We start from the raw sequence: 25336 nt of genomic DNA on the forward strand, positions 1-25336 counted from the left end.
CCTGCCGGAGCGTCTGCAGCCTTCTTGCGTATACCTGCAGAGCTGGTGGACTGCGGCAGCGTCGCAGATAGACGCCACCGTCCCAGCCACGCTCTCCGCTTCCGCTTCGTCCATGAGCATCTCGCTCCGGTCTGCTTCACCGCCTACGCTTGCAACTCTGGCGTACGAATTAGCCTGCTCGTGCCCGAACGCTCAACAAGCAGCGCGCCTGGGCACTCGGCATTCACGTCGGATGAGTCCAGTGTTGTGACAAGGAAGGCATAACGGGGCACGTCCAGGCACAACCACTAGCGCAGTGCCTCTACCAAGGCGCATCTGATGTGGGATGCGATCTGGTGTGACACCATCGCGCAGCAAAAGGCGCACAAGATGAGTCGTTGACTCGGCGCCCTCAAAGCGCTCGGCCTTTCACCGATCACTGATGACTTCCTTTATCTCGCCATACTCTCGGAAGGCTCGTCGAATGGTCTCAGAGGTGACGTCGAACGCGACCCAATGTAACTTAATCCTGAGTTCTTGCCGCGCTGGATCAGAAAGAGGCATGGCCGGTTCTTCACCGGTAGCGGTCCGGCGTCTAGCAGCGTCTGCTTTGCCTCATCTGTCTTCATGTTCAGCAGCCACATGTGCGACATTTGGTATGCACCAATTCCACCTACTTGCTGAATTCCTCCAGCATCCTTCAAGGGCTTCCGGAAGTCGTCAAGTCTATAAGGCCATCCAGTGACGTCGCATTGCAATGCAACTGCGCGCCTTTGTCCTTCACCTGTTGGTAACGGAGGCAAGATGACACGGTAATCCTTGGGCAACGCAGAACACGGGGAACCACGGCCAAAGTCGGTCGCTTTCGCAGCTCTCGAGGAGCCCTCCATTCTGCGTCCGTACTGCACGGCGTCCAGAAGCAGAATCTACTCAGCCACGAGTTCGATAGTTCAAAGCGGGGCGCGCCTCTAGTGAATGCGGTGTCGCCTCAGAAACGTGCTGTAGAAAGTTATACTGCGATGTATATCGGTAATTATGAGCATGTAAATTACAGAATTCGCAGTTAAACGAGTAGCAAAGTACGTTTCCGCTACATTTCTTCTGCGCTTGGCGCACACGCAGAGCCATCCTGCGGACAACACAGAAGACCCCGTCCTCGCAATGTACGGCGCTGCCCCGACAGGTGGCGCGCCACTCGCCCGCTTCTCCGCTTTCTCTTGTTTGAACGCACTGGGGCCGTGCGGGGACCGGTGCAAGCATGACCCAATAACCTTGCGTTTAATAAGTTTTCTCGCTCTCTCCCCTTTAACTTCCAGCGTGCTTAACTCGAACCCCTCGTGTTTAGGCGACGCGGCTCCTGTTGCGCTCACACCGCGATTCCTAGGTGCAGCGTCTGATGCGGGACGCCTCTGACGTCATCACTGCGCCGTAGCGCGTCTGGTGGGAAAGCGTCCCCTGCGATGTGTGCCGTGCTGCTGGCGAGGAGTCATGCGTCTGCGTGGTGCTCCCAAGCGAGATAGAGGACGATGCCATCGAGGCGTCAGCCCCATGATCGCGTCCGCCATCATGGCGCGTCGCGGCCCGGCTGCCCGTGCCGATCATGACGTTTGGCTCGCGTAGATTGTTTCTTCCTCCGAGACACCGAGTCCTTTGGTTCGTTCCGCTTGCTCAGGCGCACGTTTCGTCTTTGTGTGACTCAAGAGCATGCCGAGCGAATGAGTGGGCGGTGCGAACGGGGTTGCAATAACGCTATCGCCTTCCACTCTTGAAAGCGAAGCTTAAGCATCCTCCAAGTTTTTTATGCGAAGCATATTACTAGAGCTCAACCCAGCTCCTCAGGCGCGGCGGTGTCGCCTTCAATACCACGTGACACCGTGACGTCACGACAGAGGAGAAACGGGGCTCCAACTCGCGCCGTTGCTCGCGGCGTCGCCTTCAAGGCTGTTTTGTTTTTATGCGAAGCATACCAGCCGCACAACCACGCTCTTCCTTGCTGCGCCGCGCGCGGCCGCGTAGCTACCAAATGACGTCATAACAGCTGCAAAGCGGACGCTTAAGCTTCGCAATTAAGAGTGGAACGCGACGGCATTCCCGTCGACCCGCCAAGGGGTGTAAGACAATGGGCTACGGCGCAGCGACTACGCGCCCCGCATCCGACGCGGTGAGCGTCCAGCAACGCAGCGTTCGGCGCGACAACGAAATGTGTGCCTGAGCAAGCGACGCACGCCTTAGCCGACGCCGACGACACCGGCTTTTCTGCGACACGAGCTCCTTAACGCTGTCGCGTTAAAATAAACGCTAGTATGCTTCGCATCCTGGGCTTAACCTTAGCTAAGCCACAGCCATTATTTTTTTCTCTCTTTTCCCATCAGAAAAGCCGTGCGTGGTGAAAGCACTAGGGTTGCTTGAAATCGAAAATAGTTTGCACACGAAACAGTAAACGGAACCTTTGGACTCCGAGTATACTAACCAGTGTCGCTCGTACTCCTCCCCATTTACAGCTTTTCGCACAACAAGATGAGGTGACATATAGCGATTCTGAGTTTTGTATTGCCTTTCAGAAGACAGAAAATTTTCTGCCCGATTTTGAAAATACAACGGCCCTTTCTCAGGGCATACACTTCGAAAGATGTCAGTAATAACGTCCGGCCACTTATCAGGGTCACTTCGGAGAATCTCGCAAGGTACCTCTTGCTGCGGGGGTGTCTGTACTTCTCTGTTGCCGCAGCGAGAAGCCGTCGCATTCGCCCTCTCGAGGCATACTTTGTGGGTGGGAACTTGACTATTTGAAGACAAACTAACAGGAAACAAGTGAGTCACTTCTTGGAGTGTTGTTTCTTGGCGCTGGTCAGTAGAATGAGGCTCATCCGGGAGGTTTGGCACCTGTTGATCAGCACTAGTAGAAATCGGGCCTGGCGGACCGGACACATGGAGCTCTGTGGCAGGAGTCCGGCCGAGTAGCATAGACGTTGCTGACTCAGGAACAGGACAGGGCTCGGTTAGCATCGGTTGCTCAGAAATATAGACGACCGAGGTCGGCACCATTTTCGCAGGATCCAGACAACCAAGATGAGTCAAACTTTGCTTCTTGCCAGGGAATCGTGGAGATGGAGTTGGCAAGTCCTCCACAGAAGCACAGTAGGTACTATGGGGAGTTTGACACGGACTCTGGGTAGAGCGATCATACTGCTCCGCAGAAGCTGCATTCAGTAAGTACTTTGTCATCTTTGGTAGCTTCTTTTCACGCTCTTCTCTTTCTAACTTCGCCTTTCGTTTAGACGCACCACTTTGATGCTTCCGTACGAGCATTTTCGCATGAATGGATGCTAATTGTTCACCGTGCACTTCGTCAGTCCGATGCGACCGCAGGTGTCCAACGGTGGCCGTCCCGATGACTGGCGCTCGCTGCCTGGTTGGTATGTGGCTGGCCTAGAGTGGTGCGTCCCCCGGGAGCTCCTCAGCGGGCGGGTTTACGCAAGCTTAACCGGCAGCTCGGGGCTGAATCGCAGCCCGCGATCAATTTCCTTTTATAGACGCGCGCCGCGTCGGTCAGTTACTAGCGCCAAAGCAGGCGTTCACATACGCTTAGTGTTCCTTGTACAAATTCTCTCCTTCTCCGTACAAACTCACTCCTTCTCCCCTTCCGGTCTCGTCTTCCTGTTGGCTAGGACGAATTGTCCGTTCTGGAAGGCTCTTAATTATTCTTTCGCCCCGTCGACGCCGAGTGCAAGAACGAAGGGGAGAGGGCGACTCCTAGCGTGGGCGAAGTTACGCGCCCTCCGTCGCCCTCTGAGTCATCTTTTTCTACTACTTTCTGGATGGTTCGGCGGGCAGTCTGACCTACTTTCTCCGTCGAGCGCGCGAGGGTGCGCAGCCACTGGGCAGGAATGGGCCCTTTGTGTTCAGCTCTTCAACTTCCCCCTTCACTCTTCCAAAATCCAAGCCCGAATAGTGAACATTCCATGCCCCACGGCACAAGGACAAAAGCACGTGTGACGTCTTCTTTCCTTCCCTGCCTAGACTCTGCCATCAGACTCATCATCATCATCTGCTATCGGACTCATCCTCCACCGCCCAAATTACCATCACGGTAAAGAAACGTCGAATGGTAGGCACTGTTGGGTACTGCAGCACATCCTTTCTATGAGAAGGACAGCGGCGGAATTATTTGAGAGGTGGAGGGTGGCTTGTTGGTGACGAGGGGCAAGGGAGATTTAGGTCCTCATCCCACATTACATGTTTTAGGTGTTTCCCCCTTGCCCTTCCTCTCCAGACAGTACTGGACAGACGGACTGACAGGAAACCGCGAAAACTCTTCCAAGCAAACGCTCCTCGCTTCGCAAGAAAGGGGGCCCCACAGGGGTGGCGGTGGATTCCTGTTTTTGCAGTTCGACAAGCTCTCCCCAAATGATCAGGCTAAACGCATGCTGTTACATTAGGTGGAGGCCCCGGGCGTCTGCTCGTTCTGGTTTTCTCGCTTCATACATGTCGCTCGAAGTTCCGTTGCCCATGGTTCCATATACTGTGGGGTGGTATTTCTTGACGCTCACTGCAGGCATTGCAGCCGCACTGTTGCCAGGGTGGATGATGGTGACCACTCGACGTGTGCTCCAGCAGAGACTGCTCTATTGTGGGAAAAGCCCGAGGTAGGATAACTCGCGAAATTATAGAAGCTGAAATTATTGATAGGCTTGGGGATAACTGTGTGTCTAAACCATCAATTGCCCTTTCCCGCAAAACGTTATCGTACCTTCGCAATAATGTGTAAGGGCTTTTTTGCAAACAGCGCATGTATGATGTACGCGAAAAAGTTGTATATATGTATGGGTCCCTTGCTCGAAATAAAGAGTGTTGCAAGTTAGCGCCTGTGTGCGTCACGTCTCACTTTCGTCCTTGTTTTTTTAAGGCGCTATAAGCCTCCCGATGTCTTACCAACAAGCCCAAATCAGTGCTTTACACTATTCCATATACTAAGCAGGTTAGGATAAATGGGCCCCCTTCTCCTACTGCCCGAGGTGAGGCCCTGGGCTGCAGCCCCCTTAGCGCCCGCCTTAATCCAGCGCTGCCTGTGACTCGGTGCTACTAGTGGCACATACGCAGTAGTGACTAGGGAGCGAGAGAGAGACAAATTAGCAGTGGCTTAGCTCGGTTATGCCAGGATATAGGTAGCGAAAGCTACAGGATAGCATGGTTAGCCTTGGTTAATCTTGATTCCAAGTCCAGGTTAGTCTGGTTGTCTAGCTATGCTGAGGCGTTTAGCCACTCGTTCGGCGCGCTGTTCGTCTGTTTCCTGGGCGATTCGTTTCCTCTCCATCTCGTTCCGATGTCGATTCCAGGCCTCCTCCTGTTTATCAGAATTGTCGCCATCCATACTGCCACCTCAACTGTGGTTGCGGCGCACGCGAGCTCTGCTTTTCAATCCTGCGACATGTTATCAGTAGGGGTGTGCGAATATTGGGAATGTCGAATACGAATCGAATATTTTCCTTATTCGAAGCGTATTCGATTCGAGAATTGCATATTCGGAAATTCTCGAATATTCGAAGACGGCCGAACAACAGTAGAAACCGCGAATATTTGGACAGACTGCGAATAATTGAGCAATTAACGAATTATGTGCTTGCTCCGCGTTCTCCTAAGTACATGTTTATTCACTGAGAACTTGGCATGATCCGCTCATTATCTGTATCCTCTGTTTCAGTCTATCTGCATCTGGCCCGTGAGACATGATTAGTTTGGTTTTTTTACCAAGCTTTATTCCGGGGCTCTTTCATAACGATATATGATGTACTTTCGGGCTCTGAAAGTATGCGCAATAAAATATGTATTTCGAAAGTGTTACCTGGACAATTTTTAGATGTTTGGAAATTAAAAACAATATATATATATATATATATATATATACATATATATATATGTATATATATATATATGTATATATATATATATATATATATATATATATATATATATATACATATATATATATATATATATATATATATATATATATATATATATATATATATATATATATATATATATATATATACATATATATATATGTGTGTGTATATATATATATATATACACGTTCGAGGAGAACATTGCATCGGCATCGACGACTCCCGCCTTGTGTTCCCGCTTTTATAAGGTGATCGCCGGCTCTTCGCTACATGCTGCGCTGCTGCTCTGTGAGGCAAACGCAGTCCACGCTAAATTTGCCACTGCGTTATTGGCAACTATCTCATTGCTTATAGAGCCCTCGCTCATGCGTATTCTCCAAGAATGGCATCAACTGCGAAAGACGAGCCACCGAGCAAGCAAGAAAAGAAAACCGGAAGAAGTCTTTGGCTGTACTACACAAGACTCTCGCCGTCGACAGCTCGGTGCAAGTTGTATGAACGTGTTCTTCAGACGCCAACGGGAACGACTACTATTCTTCGAAATTACGTGAAACAGCACCATTTGTTGATGAAAGAGTACAAAAAAGACGCCAATGCAAACGCGCCGTTGAAGAATCAACCGACACTGGACGATATACTACAATAGAAACAGCAGCCATTGTCTAAGAAGAAGGAAAACGCACTTAACCAGAAAGTGTCCGAAATGGTCGCCTTAGATCTTCTCCCTTACAGCTTTGTAGAAAAGCGGGGGTTCAAAGCACTGATGAAAGCAGCTGCACCGTGATACAGTCTGCCATCTCGTACAAAACTGTCGTGTGTGCTCGTCCCGCGCCTATACGACGAAACAAGAGCAAAGGTACGACAGGAGGTGCGAAAAGCACTTGAACAAGGAACAAGCACTCTCGGTTTTACGAACGATATATGGACGTCACGTGCCAACGAGAGCTTTTTAAGCCTCCCGTGTCATTTTCTTACGTGAAGTTCGAAATGAAAAACTTTACTTTGAACACGCGACATAGGCCGGGGAGTCACACGGTTGTGAACGTAGCTGCCTCATTGGAGCCCCTATGCACCGACTGGCGGATACTAATCGACAGCGTAAAGTACATCGTGACGGACAATGGCCGCAATATCCGAGCGGCTGCCAGGAGACTGCCATGGCTCCAATGAGCCTGATTTGCGCGCACTCTGCAGCTGGCGATCAGCGATGCGATGTCGTGTACTCCAGTATTCAACAGACTCTGCAAGAAGGCGAAAGCGATTGGACTCTGCAAACAAAGCCCTAGTGCGCAAAAAAAACTGAACGATCTGCAGAGACAGTTGAACAAAGACGTGCTCCATGTTGTGCAGGATGTTGACACAAGATGGAAGAGTCACTACCTCATGCTCTCGAGGCTCCTTGAACTCAAAATGTCCATCACACTTGAGCTCACCATTTCGAACACGAGCATAGATACCCTCAACTCTGCAGAATGGAGAGATGCAGTGGCGTTTGTGGAGGCACTGAAGCCTTTGTTTGCCGCAACTATGATCTTAAGTGCTGAGAAGTACCCCTCCTTGTCATGTCAAATTCCAACTATTTTTGTGATACTGCATTGCCTCGAGGGTTGCAAAGGCAACTCAGAGTTTGCTAACAATCTTTCAAAATTTATCAAGACTCGTTTTGTGGAGTGCGAATTTGACGAAGTGGCAAGCCTGGCCATGTTTCTTGATCCGCGCTTTAAGGCCTGTTAGGAATGGCCGTACGGGGTGACAACGTGCCAGCTATTTCAGCCCGCTGCACATGTTCCAATCCAACCAGACGGGGCGCACTTCAGAGAACTGCGAATAACCGGCAGCCACGTGGCGCGGGGTCAGCTCAGGAATGTGCTACCCGGCGTGCCACCCGGGACGGAGCAGAGTTCTACGAAGCCCCTCTGACGTCGGCTCCGGACCTTTACACCAGTGGGTGTGTGCGGCACTGATACCTGTGCAACACGTGTATGTGAGCCCGCCTCCTCCAAAAGGGCGGGTCATCTTCAATGACGTCGAACTATGACGTCGAGCGGAGAGGATATAAGCAGCGATTGTCGGCTGCTAGTGTGTGCTCGTTGCCGTGCTAGAGATGTACTAGTGAGCTGTGAGCTCGTAAGCTGTTTGCTGTATGTTAGTCTTGCGGGCTCCATATGGTAGTCACACTAGACTGTCGATGTATGTCTTGTCCAAGATGTAAATAATCTAAATAAATCCTGTTCACCGAGTTCCTCTCTACGACCTTCAACTCCTTCAAATGGTGGCAGCGGCGAGATCGTCTTACGACTCCTACATCTGGTTGGCAGCGGTGGGATCGTCCGACAATTCTGACAGGCCACAATTTATCAGGCTCTGGTGAGGTGATCTGGCTGGAAGACCTAGTGACAAGGGAGCCCCAGGCAGCTGACGTGAAAGCCAGTGAAAACACTGCCATCCCAGCGTCGACTTCGTGTCCACTGATGGCATCCAGTGTATGGGATGCTTTTGACGATCTAGTGATGAACAAAGGGAAGACACATTTGGCATCTGGCCCTGAGAGGGAAGTTACACACTATGCGGAAAAGCCGTTCCTGGAAAGGGGCAAGGATCCTTGTTATTGGTGGCAGTGCAGTGGCCGCTTCAAGTACTTGCTTTTAAGTGCACTCGCCCATAAGTACTTGCCCATCCCTGCCACCTCAGTTCTTAGTGAAAGAGTCTTTTCTAGCGGTAGAAGCGTTATCACAGTGCGTAAAGAGCACTTACTTTCTGAACATGTCGAGCAGTTAATTTTCCTTCGCGATAATCTGTAACAAGAGCCTTACTTTACTGAGAGCATTACCTGACATTACTTGAGTGCATTACTTATAATGAGTGCTTCTTTAACCGGAATTAGCCTTGTAAAATGCAATATTAATTCTAAAAGGGTAATAAAGCTATTGTTACCTCGTTTTGCAACTTTGTAATACTACACATGTATTCGATATTCGAAGTCGGTTTTTTGTCTTATTCGTATTCGATTCGTTTTCGAAAATTTCAATATTCGCACACCCCTAGTTATCAGGCATGCGACGCAGCTGGCGAAGCGAGCGGAGGCGAACGCAATGACGAGGAACGTGGTGTAATGTCATGTGCCTCCTCGGAGCCCAACCACACGTAGCACGGGATACGTGTCTCGCTACGCGTACACGTAAGCGTACGCGTCTGAGAGCGCATACGTGGGTGACAAAGGGAAGGGCGGTGAGCCGCACGATACACGCACACGTGCGCGCTTCGCTGCGCGTAGCACAGGGCTGACAGACCAGCGGCCGAGTGATGGAGGAAACGTTCGTCTTTGGCTTTGAGAAAAGTTTATCCTTAATTTCATTATGGCTAGCCTTTTCTATTTATTTAGCAATGTTGAAGCTAGTATATTGTTTTTTAAGTTGAGAAATGTGCGCCGTTTGTATCTACACATCCTTATGGCAAGCAGAGATACATCAATGATCAACATCACGCGCGATAGCGTCTGCTTGCCCACGACTGCAGTTGACAACTGCGCGCGACCTCGCACGACACTGCGGTCGAGCTTTCGCTTAGCCGTTTGCTTCGCCGGCTTCAGCGTTCTCTGCCCGCAATGGACCACGCGAGAAAGAAGCTTTTGCTGCTGCTGCTCTTGCGAAGACGGTGGGAGTGAAGAAAGCGTCTGCGGTGACGGTGGTGGATCCGGCCCGTCTTTCAACGGCGTAGAGGACTTTACGGCTGTGAGTAGCTTCTTTTGGTGATCTACAGCGGTAGAACTAGGAGCCAGTGTTTGGACATGGGGACTTATCTTCGTCGGGACAGCAATTACTTATCAGCGTTTTTAAGTGCGGACGTATACGACACATAAGTGAAAGGGTTAAAATAGTAATGTGGGATAGTACTCTCAGCGCGCGAACGCCACAATTAGCAGAACGGCACCGCGTCGTCGGTACAAGATTAGTCCAAGTTGACAGCATCGATCGAAACGATCACGTGACGTACGCCAACAGAGGGAACGATGAGAGCGAGGTGTACTTCGGAAAGCGCGAAAGCATATGCGAAGATCGGGCTGATTAGCCGCTGGAGGTACGCAGATCGTATATTGGATACGCGGTGACGATACTTCACGCCGTTTCAACAGCCGTCTGTCTAGCCCGCGTAGGCAGTACAGCATACCGCGACTAATTCTTCAGTTTCAGAGGGGAAGAAGCACTTCATTCCATTCGACAGATAATCTGTTAATAAAAGAAGTATTTTCCAGGCCTTCATATACTAGAACAGAGGTGTAAGCACTGCTGGAATACTAATTTGGAGCTCGCTTCATTATTAACAGTAGACCATACTGTTTATACAGAGCTTGTGTAGCACTCTCTTGCACAAAATTTGTAAGAATTATGTTTTGTAATAAATATTCTGCTGTATTCAATATTTTATTCGATATCCAGCTTATTTTTTCTTCATTTGATTCGATATTCGATTATAAATCTACTACTCGGTATTAGCACACCCCTACGAAAAAGTTAAGGACTGCTAGTTATGTTTGTGCCATTAGTATAACACATGGATTCAAGAACACCTTTTTATACGTGTTGGTTGTCATATATGAAGCTTGTGGACGAGATACGACTTCCTATATTTTCTTGCACTCGGAAGTGTGATGTAATTAAATTGTGACCTGGCAGGTTAAAATGCTGTGTGACTGCTTTCGGAAGTTTCTTGGCAGTGGCTGCACGGTTTTTGTTTAATATAACGTTGACTGCCTTTCCTGTTCTGCCGACACAGTGTTTGTATTCAAGCATATAAACAAAGCAGGGGTAAAGTTAATCATGGCAAGTGGCTATGCGTGTGCGTCAGTGAAAAGTGTACGGCTCCTGATACCTGCGCGTGTTTGTGGGTTGGGCCCGGGCCTTGTGTCAAGTAATAATGCACCATTTTTTACAGATGCAACGGATGCGCCAGGATGACCACAGATTTTTCTACAAGTTCTTTCGCATGACGCCGCAGCTCTTTGGCAAGCTATTGAGCTTTGTCGCATAGGGACTCACAAGCAGCACCACATCCGAGAAACCCCTGGAGCCTGGAGAACGACATGCTATAACATTCAGGGAAAACACGGGGAATGAGGGAGATGGAAATTCAAGACGATGAGCAAAACGAGAACAAGGTGAAAGCAGGAGCCAACGTTTCGACAAGTGGACTTGTCTTCTTCAAGGCGACGTATGCTTTCCTCGCCACAGTATATATAGGCGGGGTTCTTCTAAAGGGGAGAGGACGTAATGCGGGTGGGTACGGCAACGAGGGAAAGTGTGTTTAGCGTGTCGAATCGAGAATAAAGGAATGCTGGTGCTCAAGGCCAAAGCCAGGGCCACCCACCCCCGTCTGTCAACCACATGTCAATACACGCGTGTTAGCTGCCGTGTGAACGGCGTCTGACACGTAGGCTGAAAAAAAAGAAAAAGAAAGGGAAAAAAAGGAAAAGAAAGGGGGGAGGTACGCCAAGAAACCAAACTACGTGTTGTTGCCTATAGCTTGAAATTTAGCATAGCGAAGAGATTCTAAAGCTCTCTTTGAAACGTCTATGCCTATTGGTTGCAATGTCTTGAACTTATGGATAAGGTATGATTCTCTGTATTTTCTTTCTCGTTCAGAACGGAAATTTGACTGTAAGATTTAGAGTTCAAGTTCATCAAAGTTATGACCTGGTTGGTTGAAATGCTCGGCGACGGCTTTGGGAAGCTTTTTAGCTGTGTCTGCACGATATCCGTTTAATCTGACGTTCATTGACTGTCCTGTCTCACCGATATAATGTTTCTTACAGAAGGAACATTCAAGCATATAAATCACATCCGAACTTGTGCAAGTGAAGCTAGATTTGACTTCATGTGTATAACTATTTGCGGTGCTTTTAATTTTAATGTCACTTTCAAGGTGCCTGCAGGTGTTGCTCCTGGGGCGACAACATGCTTTCTTTACGAGGGAATGCTGTTGGCTGACTGTTGCGTGCACTAACATGTCTTTAAAGTTCCTGTTTCGGTGATAGGTAAACCTAGGTACATCCGGGAACGCTTTTCTCAGACGCTCGTTACTTGATAATATTGGGTGGCATTTTCGTAGGATGTTGTTTATGTTTGGGAGTGCACTAGAATATTTTGTTTATATAGGCCGGCGGTCTGTCAGGTTCTAGCGTGGGCTGTTTCTTCGCCAATTTCGACTGTCTCTCTAATCTTGACTCGGCTTCATAAGCTCTGTCGAGAGCAACTTGGGGATCGTTCCTTTCTGCTAGCGTTGTTTTAAGGTCATTTAGGTGGTGGATATAATCCTGGTCTTCGCTGCTGATTCTTCTTATTCGTTTCGCTTCTCCGACAAAAATTTCTTGCTTGCAATGTCGCGGGTGATGACTGTTGTAGTCTAAATAATGCTGGCTATCCGTAGGCTTCCGATAAAGTGTCGTTCTCAGTTTTCCGTTTTTTATGTAGGCCGTCGTGTCCAGGAAGCTGATCGGACTAGGAGAGTGATCAGCAGTAAACTTAATACTCTGGTGAAAGCGATTGAAATAGCTAATTAATTCGGTTAAGGCGCTTGTGCCATGTTCCCATATTATAAGTATGTCCTCAATGTGACGAAGATAGGTGTGGGGTTTTAAAGGGTAGGATTTCAACAGGTCCGCTTCAAGCTGTCCCATGAAAATGTTCGCATACGTGAGAGCGAATGGCGTACCTACGCTAGTGCCGAAAGTTTGCAGGTAGTGAATAGAACGAATTCGAAATAGTTGCGAGGGAGAACTAAGGAGACAAGTCCACTTGTCGAAACGTTGGCTCCTGCTTTCACCTTGTTCTCGTTTTGCTCATTGCTATAACATTGAGATTTGTAAGGGATAGTTGCCCCTAAAGTAATGATGTGCGATTGGAGGAATACAAGAACACCGTTTTTTGTCGTTTAATGTACCATTTATTTTATTTTATTTATTTACATAATACTGCCCGCCTCCTTTTGGCAGCCAAAGAAGGGAGGGGTCACAAAATATTGAAGCAAAACAAAAGAAAGAACGGAGCAACTGACAATGAGCATGCATAAAATACTAATACATAATCTAGTTCATTATACACAACTAAATATTTATTGACTCATAAAAACATAATGGATGGGACACAAAACACTGATACAAAACAAGAAAAATAGTAATGAAGCTACTGACAATGCGCGTGAAAGAAATACCTGAAAAAAATTATCACATGATAAGAGAGACTGAAAGTTTGCGCTTAGTGCATCGCCAGTGTAGCTGTTCTCGCTAAATTAATCGAAAAACTTTGCCATCGACTGGCATCGCACAAAAGCTACCTCAGCGCTTTTGACCTTGCGCAACTTGTAAAACAGGCATTCAGGAATCTTTGCACTTGTCGCATTAAATAAAGGTGGTAGCTAACCTACGTAAAATAATTTTCATCGTATGTCACCCAAGAAATGCCCCCGCAGCCATGGAAATCATTGTCAGGAAAAGTCATGTCATCATAATTAATGTGCAAGCAACAATTGAGACACGGGTACTAATTTTTTTTCAACTTGCGTTACAGCTACTTGGCATCAAGGCAAGACATAAAAGACGTTGCCTTTGCTTACCGTGTGGGAATTGAGACGGCTAGACTCTGCAGTGGTGTGCAAGTCGTATTGTGACGATTGTGTCTGCAAAGTATTAAACTGATGCACAGCATGACAGCAGCAGAAATTTCTTACATTTTTTTAAGCTTAAGAATTTTTTTAAAGCTCACATGCTCTTCACGGCTCCTGTTAGGTAGCCCTGCTTCCTGCCAGTGAAGCAAGGTCATACGTAGAAATGCCTCATTTACGCATTGCATTCAATGTTACTGATCACGTACAAATACTTTGGCCAAACATCCAATGAAGAACATGCTAAACCAACTTTAGAAGTGAGCCATGCTACAGCAAAAAAAAACATAATAATAATAATAAAGAACAAGAAGTGTGGCTTGTGGTTGTCTGTTGTTGGCAGGGAATCTCACCTCCTGGCGAGGTGGTGGTAAGACTTTTTACTTTCTGCTATCTCTTCATTTAATAAAACAATTTAAAAGATGCTTGCGGTGCTAGAACTCCCCGAGACAATGCTTTACAACTTGTAGCATATAACCAAAATTTCTGATGGGGATTGTTTGAAGGTCCATTACATTTCTTTTTTTTACGGGCATGTACAGACACCCGTAAATGCATGCACAAATTCTAGATGCACAGGTGGTGAACTCAAAAGCTTCATTGCTGCAAGACAGGTTCAATGAGTAAGGACAGATGAAAGCGATGTACACCTGTCTTGTAACAACAAACATTTAGTTGCAAGTCAGTGCTTGTTTCTCTCTGATAGGTGTGTTGCTAAAACATGTTCACACATCTCTACAGCAGCAATGGCCAACCAACCAGTCCCACAGATATCAACATTATGAAATTCTTAAATAATTACGCACAACAATACAAATACAACACAATGCAAAATGAACAAAAAAGATGAACTGAGGGGCTATGATATGACACCAACAGACAAGGGAACGTCGTAAAGCATAGAGGAAAATAACTGTCGTTTTATTTCTAATGTCGAGGTCACAAAAAGAAGGGAAATTAAAGTGTACAAAATATAACTTACCACTGGTGGGAGCTAAACCCAAAGCAAGTTGACCTACAGTGGAGGTCATTTCACCATCAATTTCCTAAAATGTTTACGTGTACTAGATTAGGCTCAGGGAGTGTTGTAGTGTTGTTGCACAGGTAACAAACAAGGTTGCACAAGGCTAACACTACCAGAACGAGATCTAGTACATGCACGTATATGCTCAAGAAAGTTTGCAGAGGGATAGCCATTGCTGCAGCTCTATTGGTAAAGTAATGCAAGCATAATTCAAAGGTTCTGGGTTCGTCTACCATCAATGGGAAGTTATCTTTCCATCAAATTTCATTTTCCTCCTTATTTCTCCATTTCAATATAAGGTAATTAAATTCCTCAATGATTTCCTTTGTTTCATTGTCTCTTGGTTTTTTATGAAAAAGGTATACATTAAAACATTAATCTTTAAATTACTTTACTACTTGCATCAATTTAATTTTCATACCGAGATGCTTATCCTAACTTACCTCCCTCTCGTGTTTGAGGAGAGAGACCGCATAAGTTCGAAGTCGTCCTGTGGTTTGCATCTTTTTATTGCACTTGAAACGTTGCCTGATTCCTCCAATATTAACTGAGTCTCATCTCTCTTTTTCCTTTTAATCCTTCTTGACGTTGTCGCTTCAGAAGCAATGCTTCCCAACGTGTCCAGCGTGCTGTGGCATTGGCCTGCTGTGGTGTGCCTCGGAAGCCTCAGGCACCAGCACTTCTTGAAGCATCGGTGATTCAAGAGATTCAAAAATGTCTCGAAACCCCACAGAATCGTGCGACGCTGAAGACAAAGTCGATGCTGGCGCTGGTGACTCTTCACCTCACAGCGACGGCACTTCAAGCGTTGCCAGATCAGAAAACTGGCGCATCTACGTTAAGATGTCCACAGTGCTTCCCTCCTCACTCGATGGGGGCACTGGTGCAAGGTTGGTGGACGTCCTGCATTTGAGCATAATAAGGTTCGCATATATTGCCAATTGCCAGGCCAGTAGTGTCAATGAATCCAAAGACAGCGCTTGCTCGATGTTGTGCGGGGAAAACCACGTTCGTTTGTTGCCACCCGAAACCGTCAGGCACGAATTAGTTGAAGTTGAGATTTAGCTCCAGTCATGACCTGCGGAAGCCGTCGATGTGACACGAAAACAGCAGGGTTCTAAAGAGCCCCTGTTCAAGAACGCGAGGTGAACACACATTCACACCGGTGTTGCGCCCCAGCAGCATTCGGTCGTAATGAAGCTTTTGTAGAGACTCGGCCCTCCTGGATTCAGCCTACCCAGGGGGTTGGAAGGCCAGTAGTATGAATGAATCCAAATACAGCGCTTGCTTGCTGTTGTCCGGCGAAAACGACGTTCCTTTAGTGTAGCCCGCGACGGTAAGGCGCGAATTCGTTGAAGTTGATAATGAACACTGGTCCGACCTGCGGAAGCCGTCGATGTGACACGAAAACAGCAGGGTTCCAAAGTGTGCCTGTGCAAAAATGCGAGGCGAGCACATGTCGACAGCGATGTCGCGCCCCAGCAGCATTCCGTCGTAATGAAGCTTATGTAGGAACTCCGCCCTCCTGGATTCAGCCAACGCAGGCGGTTGCCAGGCCAGTAGAGAAAATGAATCCAAAGACAGTGCTTGTTCGCTGTTGTCCGGCGAAAACAGCGTTCTTTCGGTCTCACCCGTGACGGTAAGGTACGATTTCGTTGAACTTGATAATGAACCCCAGTCTCAACTGCGGAAGCCGTTGTTGAGACACGAAAACAGCAGGGTTCGAAAGAGTACCTGCGCAAAAATGCGATGTGAGCACATGTTGACAGCGTTGTCGCGCCCCAGCAGCATTCGGTCGTAATAAAGCTTATGTAGGGCCTCCGCCATCAGGGATTAAGCGAACGTAGGTAATTGCCAGGCCAGTAGCGTGACTGAATTTGAAGACAATGCTTGCTTGCTGTTGTCCGGGGAAACCAATGTGCCTTCGGTGTTACCCGCGACAGTCAGGCACGAATTCGATGAATTTGATATTGAACCCCGGTCCGAACTGCAGCAGCTGTCAATTGCACACAACAACAGGGTTCCAACGAGTACCTGTGCGACATGAGCGCACGTCGACAGCGATGTCGTGCCCGACAGCATTCAGTCGCAATGGGGCTAATGGAGGGCCTTCGCCCTCCGGAATTGAGCCAACGTAGGTGGTTAATTAAAAAATTAAATTATGGGGTTTAACGTGCCAAAACCACTTTCTGATTGTGAGGCACGCCGTAGTGGAGGACTCCGGAAATTTCGACCACCTGGGGTTCTTTAACGTGCACCTAAATCTAAGCACACTGGTGTTTTCGCATTTCGCCCCCATCGAAATGCGGCCGCCGTGGCCGGGATTCGATCCCGCGACCTCGTGCTCAGCAGCCCAACACCATAGCCACTGAGCAACCATGGCGGGTAACGTAAGCGGTTGCCTGGCCAGCAGTTTGAATGAATCCAAATACAGCGCTTGCTTGCTGTTTTCCGGCGAAAACAACGTTTCTTCGGTGTCACCCGCGACCATCAAGCATGAATTCGTTGAAGTTGATATTGATCCCCTCTTCGAGCTGCGGAAGCCGTTGAGTGGACGCGAAAACAGCAGGTTTCCAAAGAGCACCTGTACAAAACTGCGAGGTGAGCACATGTCAACAGCGATGTTGAGCCCCAGCAGCTTTCGGTCGTAATTGAGCTTATATGGGTCTTCACTCTCCTGGATACAGGCAACGCAGGTGGTTGCCAGGACAGTAGTGCGAAGAAATCCAAAGACAGCGCTTGCTCGCTGTTGTCCGGGGACAACAGCGTTCCTTCCATGTCACCTGCGACGGTCAGGCACGAATTAGTTGATATTGAACCCCAGTCCGAACTGCGGAAGCCATCGCTTGGACAAGAAAACAGCAGGGTTACAAGGAGTACCTGTGCAAATATGAGAGTTGAGAACATACCGACAGGGATGTCGAGCCCCAGCAGCATTCGGTCGTAATGAAGCTTTTGGAGGGCTTTCGCCTTCCGGGATTCAGCCAACGTAGGTGGTTGCCAGGCCAGTAGTGTGAATGAATCCAAAGACAGCGCTTGCTTAATGTTGTCCGGGGAAAACCACGTTCGTTCGTTGCCACCCGATACCGTCAGGCACGAATTCGTTGAAGTTGATATTTAGCCCCAGTCCAAACTGCAGAAGCCGTCGATTGGACACGAAAGCAGCAGGGTCCCAAAGAGTGCCTCTGGAAAAATGTGAGGTGGGCACATGTTGACAGCGATGTCGTGCCCCAGCAGCATTCGGCGATAATGAAGATTATGTAGAACATCCGCCTTCCTGGATTTAGCCAACGTAGGTGGTTGCCACGCCAGTAGTGTGAATGAATTCAAACACAGCGCTTGCTCGCTGTTGTCCGGGGAAAACAATGCTACTTCGTTGTTTCCCGCGAACGTCAGGCACGAATTCGTTCAATTTGATTTTGAGCCCTAGTCGGAACTCCGGAGGCTGTCGCTTAGACAGGAAAATGGTACAAAAAGTAGCCATGCAGAAATGCGAGGCAACTACATGTCGACAGCGATGCCGAACCGCAGCAGCATTCAGTTGTTATAAAGCTTACGGAGGGCCTCCGCCCTCCTTGATGTAGAAAACGCAGGTGGTTGGCAGGCCAGTAGTCTGAGTGACTGGCAGCAGCGGCGGTGACCAGAGCGCATCGTAAATCTGCTTGCTGCTTTACGAAGGGAAAAAAGAAGAAAAGTTGCTGTTATCTCACCCCGGAACGCCGACCACTAGGACCATATCTACAAGCTGAACCACTGCATCTAAAGCCCCTGCATCTACGCGCCACCGCCGCTGGCCGGCGGTGGCGCCTAGATGCAGGGGCTTTAACTGCATCGTACTTCGGCGCAGCGTCACGGCACTTCAGCGACATCTGGACACTGCTTCCCCCGATATAAACCCAGCGATGTCTGCCTGGCCTTCCACTGGCAGCAGCGGCGGTGACCAAAGTGCATCGTAAATCTGCTTGCTGCTTTACGCAGGTCAGTTAACCATAGCTTTGTACTATTCGTGCCCGTAATCTCTCGCCTGCCGCAGCTGCCATTGAACTTGTGCGGTTATGTCTAGTGCAGAGTGCTCTGGCTGTGAAAAGCCTACCACACGCGATGAATTGATTCTTGCTTGTATTGGGTGCAACAACATTTTTCATGCTGGAAGCTGTTGCGAGGTAACACGAAAGGTACTCCGCTCGAAAGGGATACTTACCGGAAAACATGGAAGTGCGAATATTCTTGGGGAGCGAAATTCGCTAGCGTATTGGCAAAAAGTTCCAGTTCAACATCAGAAGCAATCGATGTTTCCTTACAGCAAGCGATGATAGGAGAAAAGCTAGAGGAACTATTATCGCTAAGAAAAGCTGTTATCGGAATAGAAGAATCAATTCACCATATTGTCACGTGGAGTGACGAATGAAGAACGCAGTAGCAATACTGTGAAAGACAAAACTAGCCTTTATTGGGCGAACCTGTGCCCACAAAAGCACGCTCCACTTATAGCACAACGATAGCGGCGAACACGGTCGGCGATCGTCGAAAATCTGATCAACGGGTCAAACGCGTCGGCTTTATACATCAATCGTCGAATGTTCCAGAGTAATCGATGGGACTCGCGTGTCTTCTACAAAGTTCTACATTATTCGCGTCACGCACACGTGCAATTAGTTTTCACAAGGTTCGGTCACAGACAGCGGATGGAAGCATCGATAACATTCCAGAAACTTCCGATACATGCAGGTGCGTCCTGCGCTGTGCGATAACATTTGTTAGGCGGTGAAACGTGTCGCCCGATAAAGACAAGTACACGTGTGAATACCCCCCTCTTAAAAAGCATCGACCCAATGCTGCAAACAAACGAATGTAATAAAAAATGCACTCGTAGCAAAGAAAACAAAATAAGGAAGTTCGTCAGCGTGCGTAAAAGGGCTTCAGACGCACTGCGTGGACCACTTCAGATCGTGCCCGGTGCCGCTCTGGCTGCGAAATGCCGTCTGGCACGACCTCATAGTCCAGTTCGCCAACACGTCGGATGATCTTGTAGTGTCCGAAATAGCGTCGCAATAGTTTCTCACTGAGTCCTCGTCGACGTATTGTTATCCGAACACAAACACGGTATCCGGGCTGGTACTCGACGAAGCGTCGTCGGAGGTTGTAGTGTCGGCTGTCGGTACGCTGCTGGTTCTTGATCCATAGGCGGGCTAGCTGTCGGGCTTTTTCGGCGCGATGGAGATAGGTAGCGACGTCAAGATTCTCCTCATCAGTGACGTGCGGCAGCATGGCGTCGAGCGTCGTCGTCGGGTTCCTGCCATAAACCAGCTTAAACGGTGTGAGCTGTGCTGTTTCTTGCAATGCCGTGTTGTAATCGAAGGTTACGTATGGCAGGACGGCATCCTCCTAGCTTCTTACTTAAGGCATCGTAAGCAATAAGTATCAATAGGAACATCTCCTTCAGATATTAAATGCGTAAAGATGGGAGTACCTCAGGGTAGCATATTGGGGCCACATTTATTTTGTGTTTACGTTAACGACCTACACTCCTTTACCTTTAATCCACATGTAACATCAATTTGCTATGCTGATGACACTACATTATTAATCACCGGTAAAATAACTGACGATATACAAAAGATCTCTGATGATACAATGCCGCTGTTAATGGAATGGACAAAGTGTAATTCCTTACTTATTAATACCGCAAAAACAAAACCAATACTCTTCAGACCAAAAAATGAGGTTGTAAACTTGCCGTTGATTACACTTGGTCACAATGTGATTGAAATAGTAGAATGCATGAAAGTACTGGGCGTATATTTTTCAAGTACTTTAACTTGGGATGACCATATCCGTGAAACTAAAAAAAATTGTGCAAAACTGCGGGTATGCTAAACAAATGTAGACATATCATTCCTCAACGTATAAAACTACTACTATATAACTCGTTAGCCATTTTTGAGTTATCCTACGCCCACCTAGTATGGGGCACAACAAAAACAAATCTAAACCGACTGTTCGTAATTCAAAAGAAGTTTATGCGAATAATTGGTAACGTCCCATATGATTTTCACACGCAGCAACCTTTTAAACAATTTAAGGTCATAAATGTCCTTGATTTTTATAATTATCGTTTACTCCAGACATACTGCTCGGCCACAAAAAAGAACAACTCTTTTTACAGCGAGATTTCAGAATTAAGAGAAAATATTGCCGTATACACTACGCGTCACCACAATATTTGGCACATACCTACTCCTCAAAACAACTATGCGAAACAATCAATCGCTTTTACTCTTCCAGCTCTGCTCAATAATCTTGCCAACAAATCTGTAGATGTGTCACAGTTGTCCAAAAAACAATTAGAGATCAGTTCCTGTGAACTATGATGGATTTATTTATCTATTTTTCTTATATTTTGCTCATTAATGTGAAGCATTCCTTTGTATTTTGCAAAATGCTTATGTTCCCTAGTGCAATCATTGTCCTTCCATATGTATGAAAGCAGTCATTTGTATGAAAATTATTTAATAACTGCTGCTGCTGCTGCTGGTGTAAAGGGGCAGCCACGTAGTCAAGCTACTAATCTCACTAGCTTTTTGTGGCTACTCCTTCCTTGTTTATTGTTTCAAGGAGAATAAAAATTCAATTCAAATTCCATTCAATCAAAAGACAACGCTTGCTCGCTGTTGTCCGGGGAAAACAGCCTTTATTCAGTGTCACCCGTGACCGCCAGGCACGAATTCGTTGAAATTGATATTGAGGCCTAGCTCGAACTGCTGGAGCCGTCGATTTGACACGAAAACAGCACGGTTCCCTTGAGTACGTGTGAAAAAATGCGACGTGAGCAAACATAGACAGCGACGTCGCGCCCCAGCAGCCTTCGATCGTACTGAAGCTTATGTGTACGGACTCCGCCTTCCTGGATTCAGCCAACGCAGGTGTTTGGCAGGCAAGTAGTTTTAATGAATCCGAAAACAGCGCTTGCTCACTGTTGTCCGGGGGAAGCAACGTACTTTCAGTGTCATCCGGGACTGTAAATCACGAATTCGTTGAAGTTTATCTGGAGCCCCTGTCCGAACTGCGGACATCGTCGATTGGACACGACAACGGCAGGGTTCCAAGGAGTACCTGTGGAAGAATGCAAGGCGAGCACACGTCGACAGCGATGTCGAGCCCCAGCAGCATTCAGTCGTAATAAAGCTAATGGAGGGCCTCTGCCCTCCGGGATTCAACCAACGTAGGTGGTTGCCAGGCCAGTATTTTGAATGAATCGAAAGACAGCGCTTGCTCGCTGTTGTCCGGGGAAAACCACGTTCGTTCGTTGCCACCCGCGACAGTCAGGCACGAATTCGTTGAAGTTGTAATTGAGACCCAGTCCAAACTGCTGAAGCCATCGACTGGACACGAAAACAGCAGGGTTCTAAAGAGACCCTGTGCAAAAATGCGAGGTGAGCGTATGTTGACTGCCATCTCACGCCCCAGCAGCATTTGGTGGTAATGAACTTATGTATGGACTGCACCGTCCCGGATTCAGCCAACGCAGGTGGTTGGCAGGCCAGTAGTTTGAATTCGAAGAGAGCGCTCTCTCCCTGTGGTCTGGGCAAAACAACGTTCCTTCGGTGTCACCCGCTACGGTCAAGCACGAATTCGTTCAAGTTGATATTAAGCTCCAGTCGGAACTGCGGAAGCTGTCGCTGGGGCTCGAAAACACCAGGGTTGCGTAATGTACCTGTGCAAAAATGATAGGTGAGCACATGTCGACAGCGATGTTGAGCCCCAGCAGCATTCGGTCGTAATGAATCTTATGGAGGACCTCCTTCCTCCGGGATTTGGCCAATGGAGATGGTTTCCAGGGCAGTAGTGTAAATGAATCCAAAGACTTAAAGCACTTCCTGTTGGACTAGTTGGTAGCTGTTCACTATAAAATTTAAAGACGCCAAAAAAACGGAAACACACAAGAGAAAAGAACGGGACAGGGCGCCACTCACAACTCCTTTATTCACAGAACGCAGGCACATATATAATGTCGGTCAACACATGCGCACAGACAAAACTTTCACTCATGCATCTAATCAAACAAGGGGTTGTGTACGACATTCACCTCTCGTGCGGTCGTTCCTATATAGGTCAGACTGTGTTAATGAGCGTGTCAGGGAGCATGAAGGAAATGTTGAGCAAATGAAAGAGGGTCCAAAGTTGCCTAACTACATCGGGACCTGTCCCTCATGCTGTTGTGAACCACGTTTTTCAGATTCCCGGATTCTTGCCCGAAGATCTGATATTAGAGCAAAGGAACTGGTTGAAGCCTATCACATAGGCAAGAAAGGCAGCTTGTGCGTTTGCCAAACTTCGTTAGTAATCTAGTAAGCCGAGAAGAGGTTTCTTGAGTGTTGTGTATCATGAATGTTTGATTAGATGCATGAATGAAAGTTTGCTCTGTGCGCATGTGTTGACCGACGGTATATGTGTGCCTGCATTCGGTGAATAAATCATTTGTGAGTGGCGCCCAGTCCCCTTCTCTTCGCTTGTGTGTGTCCCTTTTTTGGCGTCTTTATATTCTATAATGAATCCAAAGACAACGCTTGCTCGCTGTTGTCCGGGGAAGACAGCGTTACGAAAGAGCACGAAAGGGGAAGGCGATGACAACAGGAATTTTTGCATTAAGGGTGCCGCTTGAGCGCAGGGACGGTATTCCTAAACGTGCAAGTTTACTCATGCGTCTTTTTTTCTTCTCTTTTTTCGTTTGTTCAAACATCGGCACTTCGTGTGCTCACTTCGTTCCTGTCCGTTGTCTTCCTGTCGTGTTGGAGGTTTTAATTATTCAACATTAATTAGCGGGACTTTCAGTTCTTGGGTCATGCCCTCGGTCAAATATAATTATTGCATAGCAAGTAAACATGGACACAAGCGTTGCACAACCTTTCAATGCTTGAAAATATGTATTGTGACTGATATGTTTTTTAATAATTTGTTTGATTATTTGTCACCGCTGTTAGGATTAGGTGCACCATACTAACGACTACAGACAGTCGGTGGACATTATGACGACCCTTCGGCCTCTTCCAATGCGGTGTTGGCGCAGGGCTCAGCTGGAGCGGCTGCAGGAGGAGGCGCAACACGAACTTCCAAGTATCACGCCTTGCTTGTGCTGCACGTTTATGGTGTTCACACTGGTGATGTCACTGCTGCTGCTCATCCTCGTCCCCTCGGCCCACGACTGGCCGCTGTACCTGCATCCAGCCAGCAGGAAGAGTCGCACCACAGATGCTCCCACGTCGATCCTTTCCCTGGACACCGAAGATTACGACATTACAGCTCTAACGGCACTCACTGGGCCTGCGGATGTGTTTGCTGAGCAGAACGTCAGTGCTACTGCGCCTGGATCCGTTTACGAGAAGCCTCAGACCACACTGATTTTTAAAATTTAAGGCCAGTGACAGTCACCCTCTTGCGCGCCATCACTTACCACGCCTTAAATTTCAACTTAAACTTCAATCGAAAGCACTTAGCGCGTGTGAAACTGCTTTTTCTAAGTCGCCTTTGCCTTCATTGAATTATAGACTGCGAAAGATGCCTTTCGTTTAGAATAAATGAGCTTTAGGAAACTCTTTCTCCTTGCTAAGTTCAGAAGGTATTGTGTTTTTCTTTTGCTGTTACTTTTCATTCCCCACTATGTACCGATTCATCTTTCGTTTATTCCTGCAGTACGCGACACTGCAGAATTCACCTGACGCCCTGTGTTAATTTTACATACTGTATTGATCCGCGCGCGAATCCCGCATGTCGGGAGTCACATTTATTTATCCTTATTTCTGAAACGTCAAAGGCACTCGAAGGTGTTTTACATGAGGGGTGGGTGCGTACGGTTGTAAATGATTTCAGCAACGATGTATTTGAAATGAACAGAGTTCGAATGAAGTACAGCAGCCGCGGGAAGGTCATCCCCGTCCTTTGATGTCCGAACGAGGAATGAAAATAGATGGGCAATGTTACTGGCTTGAGGAGGATACACGGTTTTGGTGAAAGTACACAATAGTCCTTTTTATAATACTTTTTTCTTTTTGCTTCTAGCCACGATTTATGGACTGAGTGGATTTGGAAGATTGAAGAAATTGGATACCGAAGCGAAGAAGACGAGCTGGGGGCAGGAGGTTTGGGAGCGCACCCTCGAAACTGGTGATATGACATCGAATCCCTACTCACACCCACAAAGGGGCATACCGCAAGGAGCAGTGCTCTCCCCAATACTGTTCAACTTACTAATGTATCCCATACACAGAGCTCCACTCCCGATACCAGACATATTTTACACACTGCACGCCGATGACATAACCACATAGATTAACAAAGGCTCTCCGGGAAAAATACAGGTCACCTTGCAACGCGCACTAGGTGCAGCACAAGTGGCAGCTGCAAGAATTTGCTTGGAGTGCTTCCCGGAAAAGTCGGAGCTGCCATAACTAAGATAATTGAACTTGCCCCAACCACCGCGAATAAATGTGTAATATTGTATAAATTAGCGCTTTGTCCAGTTGTTCCTCACTTTATCCTGTCTGTGTGTTCTGTTAACACTTACGATAATATTTACAGATTCGACGAAAGCCTGTCGGATACTTCAGGGCAAACAACTTCCCAAGTATTATTGTGAGGCTACCTGCAGACACCTGTCCACTGGGGTGATCTGGATACTGGCGCAAGCGGGAATGGAGCGTAATGAACCTGCTCGCCCGAGAAGCACTGCGCCGGGCACGCTCCATCCCCTGCCCAGGTCGATCCTCTCACAAGG

At 47.7% G+C, this 25336-nt stretch overlaps 1 protein-coding gene across 1 annotated transcript in view; it reads left to right on the forward strand.

Moving 5' to 3' along the window:
- Positions 1-24172, forward strand: part of LOC135913819 (uncharacterized) — a 60695-nt gene extending 36523 nt beyond the window's left edge. The window contains exon 2 of the mRNA XM_065446513.1: positions 23633-24172. Within this exon, the coding sequence (XP_065302585.1) occupies positions 23633-23978 (346 nt within the window). The 3' untranslated portion in view covers positions 23979-24172. The remainder of the gene's footprint in view (positions 1-23632) is intronic.
- Positions 24173-25336: the final 1164 nt, after the last annotated feature.

This window comes from Dermacentor albipictus, chromosome 5 (genome assembly GCF_038994185.2).
Source record: "Dermacentor albipictus isolate Rhodes 1998 colony chromosome 5, USDA_Dalb.pri_finalv2, whole genome shotgun sequence".
In the NCBI taxonomy this organism is placed as follows: Eukaryota; Metazoa; Arthropoda; class Arachnida; order Ixodida; family Ixodidae; genus Dermacentor; species Dermacentor albipictus.